The 7,656-nt window shown below is 43.0% G+C and overlaps 1 protein-coding gene across 3 annotated transcripts in view; it reads right to left on the bottom strand.

The window, feature by feature from the left end:
* Nsd1 (nuclear receptor binding SET domain protein 1) overlaps window positions 1–7,385 on the bottom strand; it is a 104,569-nt gene extending 97,184 nt beyond the window's left edge. For 2 of the 3 annotated variants that reach the window (XM_013016077.1, XM_013016079.1), the window contains exon 1: window positions 6,432–7,377. In XM_013016077.1, the coding sequence (XP_012871531.1) occupies window positions 6,432–7,364 (933 nt within the window). In that variant the 5' untranslated portion in view covers window positions 7,365–7,377. Of the gene's footprint in view, window positions 1–6,431 lie in introns of all 3 variants that reach the window. The other variant, XM_013016078.1, reaches the window with a different exon arrangement.
* Between the last annotated feature and the right edge of the window lie 271 nt (window positions 7,386–7,656).

The following is a 7,656-nucleotide window of genomic DNA, read 5'->3' as shown; positions in this document are numbered from 1 at the left end:
CCACATAAGCAAAAAGAAAAAAGCTGGAAGTGGCGCTGTGGCTCAAGTGGTAGAGCGCTAGCCTTGAGCTGAAGAGCTGAAGGACAGTGCCCAGGCCCAGAGTTCAGGCCCCACGACCGGACCCCCCCCCAAAAAAAAGAACTGTCCATTTTCCCCCTCTGAAGTTATCTTTTAGATTCATCCTCTTTTCCAGGACTGAGTGCTCAAGTCTTAGTCTTAATTACTACCAACAAAACTTGACATCCTAACATTGCTTCTGGTCTCCCCCAGCCAGTCTTCAAACAAACTTACATCATTTCTTGGCTAAAATCTCTCTCTGGCTCCTTATTCCTATCACATCAACACCAACTGACTCAATCTGGATTTCTAGGGACCATTACCTGACTTCACCCACCCATCCTACCCAAGCAATTCCCAACAAGTACACCACAAAAAAAAAAAAAAAACCTGATTTTTTTTTTGGAGGGGGGACTGGCCATGGGGCTTAAACTCAGGGCCTGAGTTCTTTGGCTCAAGGATAGCACTCTACTACTTTGAGCTGCTGTAACACTTCCAGTTTTCTAGTGGTTAATTGGAGAAAAAGAGTCCCACAGACTTTCCTGACTGGACTGGCTTTAAACTGAGATCCTCAGATCTCAGCCTCCTCAGTAGCTAGTATTACAGGGGAGAGCCACCAGCACCAGGCTTAATCATCCAAAGTACCCTTCCAAGCTCAACAAACCCAATTACCCAAGGGCAATTCAAGTCTCAAATTTTTCCTTGAAGATTCAATAGCTCAAGGTTCCATTCAACCCTACTGAATTGCTTAACCACTTAAAACATTCCAGAGCACGGAATTTAAAAGGATCATAAATATAATATGCATGTCAGACCATCCCGCAGGAGGCTATTCCCTAAGAACTTTGAGGATCTCCAAATTCACTAACAGCACCACAGAATAAATTCTGCACAAAAATATCTAAGTGAGGAAAAACAGAAATAAACAACTTAGTGGATACTCATGACTTACACTTATAATACTAGCAACTCAGCATGCTGATATTCAGAGGATCAATATTTGAAGGCAGCCTGGGCAAAAAAGCCTGAGAGAATCACCTCTAAAATTTAATGAGCAAAAAGCCAGGCTGGTGGCTGGCACAGGTAGTAAAACGCTACTGAGCAAACAAGCCAAACAAGTGAGAGACCCTGACTTCAAACCCCAATACTGCCAGAAAAAGAAAAAAGAAACGAACTGCTTCAAATCAGCAGACAGATATCCAGGAGTTATTGCAGATCCCGTTAAGAATGTCCAGGACTTTCAGAAGTAACTAAAGAAGACAAGAGTACTCAGACCCAATAAGACAAACAAAGCTCTTAATAAATAATTTCCTGTTCAACCTTTCTTCAAGATTTTATCAAACACCACTTTGTGCAAACAAAAGCTTTACTCACATGGAGGAATCAGACGGTATCAACTCACAAAAAAAGCATGAGAGCCGGGCACTGGTGACTCACACCTGTCATCCTAGCTGCTCAGGAGGCTGAGATCTGAGGATAGCAGTTCAAAGCCAGCCACTAGAAAATCCTTGAGACTCTTATCTCCACTCAGAAAATCAGACGTGGTTCTGTGGCTCAAGTGGTAGCCATGAGCTGAAGAGCACAGGGACAGCACCCAACCCCAGAGTTCAAGCCCCACACCAACCCCTCCCCCAAAAAAAGGCATGAGATCAGGCCTATACATTAACAACCATTATTGAAGTGGGACTGAGAGGTGTAACCTGGTGGTAAGATTACTTGCCTAAGTCTACTTACACAAGGCTTGGGGTCCCATCGCTAGAATAATACTCAGCAAAAATCCCTTGCTGTATTATTATTATTAAAGAGAACATGAAGATTAACTGAATAGACTGCTCCCTCAAGACAGTAGGCAAAACAGTCTGCTGAAAACTACGTGTTAGTTGAGTATAGTGGTATCCATTTATAATGACCAGCCACGAAACAGGCAGACAGGCAGATAGAGGGACCACATTAGCTCCAGGCAAAAGCAAGACCCCATCTTAAAAAAAAAAAAAAAAAACTAAAGCCAGTGGCTTGCACCTATAATCCTAGCTGTTCAAGATGTTGAGATCTGAGAATGGAAGTTCAAAACCGGCCCAGGCATAAAAGTCCACGAAATTCTTTTTCTGCTCAGTCGTGGGGCTTGAACTCTGCGCTTGGGCGCTGTCTTTCAGCTCTTCAGCTCAAAGTGAGCACTCTACCACTTGAGCCACAGCACCACGTCTGGTTTTCTGAGTGGTTTATTGGAGATAAGAGTCTAAAGGAGGGGCTGGGAAGGTAGCTCAGAGGTAGAGTGCTTGCCTGGCATGCATGAGGCCCTAGGTTCGATTCCTCAGCATCACATAAACAGAAAAGGCTGGAAGTAGCACTGTGGCTCAAGTGGTAGAGTGCTATCCTTGATTTGAAGAGCTGAGGGACAGTGCCTAGGCCTAGAGTTCAAGCCCCACAACCCACCAAAAAAAAAAAGTCTAAAGGAGTTTCCTGCCCTGACTCACTTTGAACTGTGATCCTCAGATCTGTCTCCTGAGTAGCCAGGATGACAGGGTGAACACCGATGCCAGACTGCAGTGAAATTCTTTTTTTTTCTGGTTGTGGGGCCTGAACTCTGGGCCTGGGCGCTGTCCCTGAGCTCTTCAGTTCAAGGCTAGCGTTCTACCACTTGAGCCACAGCTCCACTTCCAGCTTTTTCTGCTTACGTGATGCTGAGGAATGGAACTCAGGGCCTCATGCATGCAAGGCATGCCACCACTGAGCCACATTCCCAACCCTGCCATGAAATTATCGCTAATGAACAACCAGAAAACTGGAAGTGGCTCTGTGGCTCAAGCTAGCCTTGAGCTGAAGAACTGAGGGACAGCGCCCAGCCCAGAGTTCAAACCCCACAACTGGTTAAAAAAAAAAAAAATTCACCAGTCTGGCACTGATAACCCCCTACCACCAAAAAAATACATACATATACATACACACACACAGAGGCACACAACCTAAATATATAAAGTAACAGAACTGTGATCTTAAGCTACGTGTGGTGGGGCACCACTGTAATCCCGGCACTTGGGGAGACTGTAGTAGCAGAAGGATCACCAGTCTAAGGCCAGCCTGGATTACACAGAGCCTGTGTGTCAAGAAAAACAAACTATGATCTTGATTTATTATCTTTCTCTACTTATAGATGGGGCTTACAATTCTAATAACTAATTTCTTAGATACAACCAAGATCTCATTCTATCAAATCACAAACAGAATTAAAAGACATTTGGACTGGGTGCTTGTGGTCCACATCTGTAATCCTAACTACTCAGGAGGCTGAGATCTGAGGATTATGGCTCAAAGCCAGCCTGGACAGGAAAGTCTTTGAGACTCTTATCTCCAATTAACCATCGGAAAACCAGAAGCAGTGACTCAAAAGTAGTAGAGAATAGTCTTGAGCAGAAAAGCTCGGAACAGTGCCCAGGCCCTGAGTTCAAGCCCCACACCTGGCAAAACAAAACAAAAAAAGATTTGCTAGGCATTTTCCTTACTGCATAGATAAACTTAAGAACAGTCTGATTATCTCAATACCATGTGACTATATACAAGTTTTTTAATTATACTTTTCCCAAACAATAGCTAAATTTATTCTTTTACGCTGACTTCACTTTTTTGTGCCACTCCTGGGGCTTGAACTCAACACCTAGGTGCTGTCCCTGAGAATTTTCTGCTCAAAGCTAAGTGCTCTACCACTTGAGCCACAGCTCTACTTCCAAGCTTTTTGGTGATTAACTGAAGGTAAGAATCTCATGGCCTGAGCTGGCACCAGTGGCTCATGCCTGTAATCCTAACTACTCAGGAAACTGATTTCTGAGGATCACGGTTCAAAAGCCAGCCAGAACAGGAAAGTCCAAGAGTCTCTTATCTCTAATTAACCACCAGAAAACCAGAAGTGGTGCTATGGCTCAAGTGGTAGAACACTAGCCTTGAGCTGAAGAGCTGAAGGCCCAGAGTTCAAGCCCCATGATCCAGGACCCATCCCCGACACCCCCCCCCAAAAACAAAAACAAAACAAAACAAAAAAAACACTGGTGGATCATGCCTATCATCCTAACTACTCACAGACCTGAGATCTGAGGATCCTGGTTCAAAGCCAGTTGGGGCAGGAAAGTCCATTAAATTCTGATCTCCACTTAATCACAGAAAAAGCCAGGGACTGGGAATGTGGCTTAGTGGTAGAGTGCTTGCCTCCCATGAATGAAGCCCTTGGTTCCATTCCTTAGTACCACATAAACAGGAAAAGCCAGAAGTGTCACTGTGGCTCAAGTGGTAGAACACTAGCCTTGAGCAAAAGAAGCTCAGAGACAGAGCCCAGGTCCAGCGTTCAAGCCATAGGATCAGGGAGGAAAAAAAATCTCACCGACTTTCCTGCCTGGGCTGGCTTCAAACTGCAGTCCTCAGGCCTCCTGAGTAGCTAGGATTACAGGTATGAGCCACCAGTGCCTGGCTTAAATCTTAAATTAAAAAAAAAAAAAGGCAAAAAATAAAAGCAATACATTTCAACCACTACCCTGAATCAAAGACATAAAAGAAGAAATTAGAAATTTGCTTCTTCTAACCCATAGACTTGGAGCAATTTTCTCCCTGAAAAATGTTTCTTCATTTATATAGTCTGCTCTAACTACTGCTAGATGCACAACATACTATCTATTACCCTCAAGGTTTTTGTTTTTAGTTGAACCAATACTCCACAATACTCCACAAACATGTTTGATAAGAACCAGACAAGTTTACATTTTCATTTGTATGCTACTAGCAAAATATCCCTATCCAGTTTCCAAACTAAATTTATATGTGAAAATAAAGATAATACTACCATATAGAATTTCAACATGAACCCCAGAAAGATTGGTCTGAAAAGATCTGCCAGTAGGTTTTCAAAATAGCCTTTCCACTCTTATCTATATCTAGGACAATAAATCTTTAAAAATCTGCCAATTCCAAGGAAAGAATCAGAGTATCAAAGCATATTTAAGATATGAATCAACAGAAACAAATTTACACACCCATTCTCCCTCTGAAACTTTAAAGATTAAGAGAGATGCATGGCAAAGTTAAATGTTTGGTTTTTTTTTTGTTTTTTGGTCCAGTAGTGGGGCCTGAACTCTGGGCCTGGGCGCTGTCCCTCAGCTCTTCAGCTCAAGGCTAGTGCTCTACCACTTGAGCCACAGCGCCACTTCCGGCTTTTTTCTTTTTGCTTATGTGGTGCTGAGGAATCGAACCCGGGGCCTCAGGCATGCAAGGCAAGCGCTCTACCACTCAGCCACCTTCCCAGCCCGCAAAGTTAAATGTTTAAGGAACTCAAATATCAGACTTGAAGTGTTTCTCCCCTCATAATACCCCTTTTCAGGCCTCTGTTGTTATTACACACAAATCTGTTATTACAAACAAATCTTCTTTGGTGACAAAGAAGAGACCATGACTGTGGTGTTTGAGAAGAAACAAAATCAGAATCCAATAGCTAAAGCTGAAAGTAATAATTTGGAAATCAAGTACTTATAAGTTATGATTCAAAAGTCAACTGACCATTTAGCTACCTAGAGAAATGCTGCCTACATCCCAGAACTTTCCTCAGTAGCCTCTAGCCCTATGCCAGCACTAATGGAAACTTTCTTCATTTCTATCCACATAAACACACATTCTTCAAATTACACAACTAGTAAAATTAAAGAGCCTCCTACAAATGTGCCAGTTGTCAAAACCATAGATGCTGTCCCTTCACAAGTAGTTCAGAGAAAGCAATCTAACTTGAATTTTGACCGATATCCAAGAAAGCTTTCTCAGGCAATTTAAATCTGTGCCCAAAAGGCACTTGAATCTACAGCAAGTCACCTATTAGGTAAAAGTAATAAGCTATGTTTCTTTATGTGGAAACTGGACTCCATTAAGTAACAAATTGGTTTTCACCTGTACCCATAATATTAGCAGGCCAAAAACTAACATCTACTTACATCTTAAAATCAAATCAATCAGAGAATGAGGGAACAGATGACACTGCAGGAAAGGAAATGTACTCACTGCCTGACTCATGTAAATGTAACCCCTCTGTATATCACCTCTAAAATACCAGTATTTTAAAAAATCAAATCCAATGCCTTTAAAAAGTTAATCACTGATCCAGTCCTCAATGAAATTATGTGGAAGAAAGAACCAAACTCATACCAGAGAGCTAAATTTAAAAATTAAAGTTAAAATTCCCTCCCGCCCTCCAAAAAATACCCCTATTACCTTTTAACTATGTACTGATAAACAACGAAAACAAATTACGTTTCCCTTTAAATGGCCTGTACATATCTATCTATATACTCATATATAGAGAGATATACAACCATGTATATATTTAAGTTGTACCAAAAACTGCTTACAAATGGCAATTCCTGTGAAGTAGATGATGATGAAGTTCCAGGTAATTCTAGCATGTTTCCTAATGTACTGGTACTGGAGTCTGGATCATCCTGAAAAGATAAATTTATTGAGTTAAACTGCTCTTCTACGGTACCGCTCATCTCTCCTAGTGAAGGGGGGTCTGGGAGAAGGGTTGCCTTGTCATTGGTGCCGTCCACTTCACTTCTTTGCTTATTTTTCTGTGTTTCAGTCTGAGGAGCTAACGGCAAGAATGGCGATTTGACTGCACCAGCACCATGTCTACTCTCTGGTGTGCTGTCTTGTTCACTTCCCATGGCCACTTCTACACCATTCTGTGACTTAGGCTCAAAATTGCAGGTGGCAGTGGTCTGAGTTTCCTCAAAGATCTCCTCTATACTCTCATCCTCTGTGACTGGCTGTTCTGGGTCCATTTCAGAATTTACATGTGCATCGTCCACACAAGTAAAATTCTCAAAGTGCAGAAAGCCATTCTTGATCGTCTTTGTTACTTTTAACTGGAGTTCAGGGGAGTTATTACAAGAGGGTTCCTGTTTCATAGCAAGTGCTGTTGGACCACCAGGACTCAAGGAAGTGCAAACAATTGGCGACTGAGCTCTTGAATCACTTTTTGCGGGGTCTTGAAAGGATTCTGATCCATCAGCAGACCCATTTAAATATTCTACATTGATCATGGAGGCCAAATCCTGTAGTCTCCGCAGTGGAATGTAACAAGATGGAGAATCTTGTCCATAAGCATTTTGGGATGTTCCACTGGCTGTCGGTAACTGCATAGTACACCCGTTAACTGGCTCAGAAAAAGTGGATTGACCATTACCGAAAGGGCTGTCCTTGTCTTCAGGAGCATCTAAATTCACCGGGTTAGAAAAGGGCGGCAGACAATTTCTTCTAGATAGTTCGCAGGTCTGATCCATCCTGGGCCAGCATCAACCTGGAATCCAAAAACACAGTCATGAATCCGAGTGAAGAAGCCATCTGACTTGCTTCAAAATGGCAGCCACTCCTCCAGGCCTGGTGTGGCCTCTCGTGCCTTTCTGCTGTTACTTCCAAGGGTGGGAAAAAAAAAAAAAAAGTTCTCCCGGCTGACGATGGAGGGGGGGGGGTGGAAATGGCCTCGGCGGGCGGCAAGCCCTCGGCAAACTCCATCTCCCTCCCTCCCTCCATCCTCCAGGCCCCCACCACCACCACCACCCCGGAGCGGGGCAA

The sequence above is a fragment of the Dipodomys ordii genome, unplaced genomic scaffold (genome assembly GCF_000151885.1).
Source record: "Dipodomys ordii isolate 6190 unplaced genomic scaffold, Dord_2.0 Scaffold29, whole genome shotgun sequence".
NCBI lineage: Eukaryota > Metazoa > Chordata > Mammalia > Rodentia > Heteromyidae > Dipodomys > Dipodomys ordii.
The sequence above is the reverse complement of the archived record's forward strand: the minus strand, read 5'-3'. Positions and strand labels throughout refer to the sequence as shown.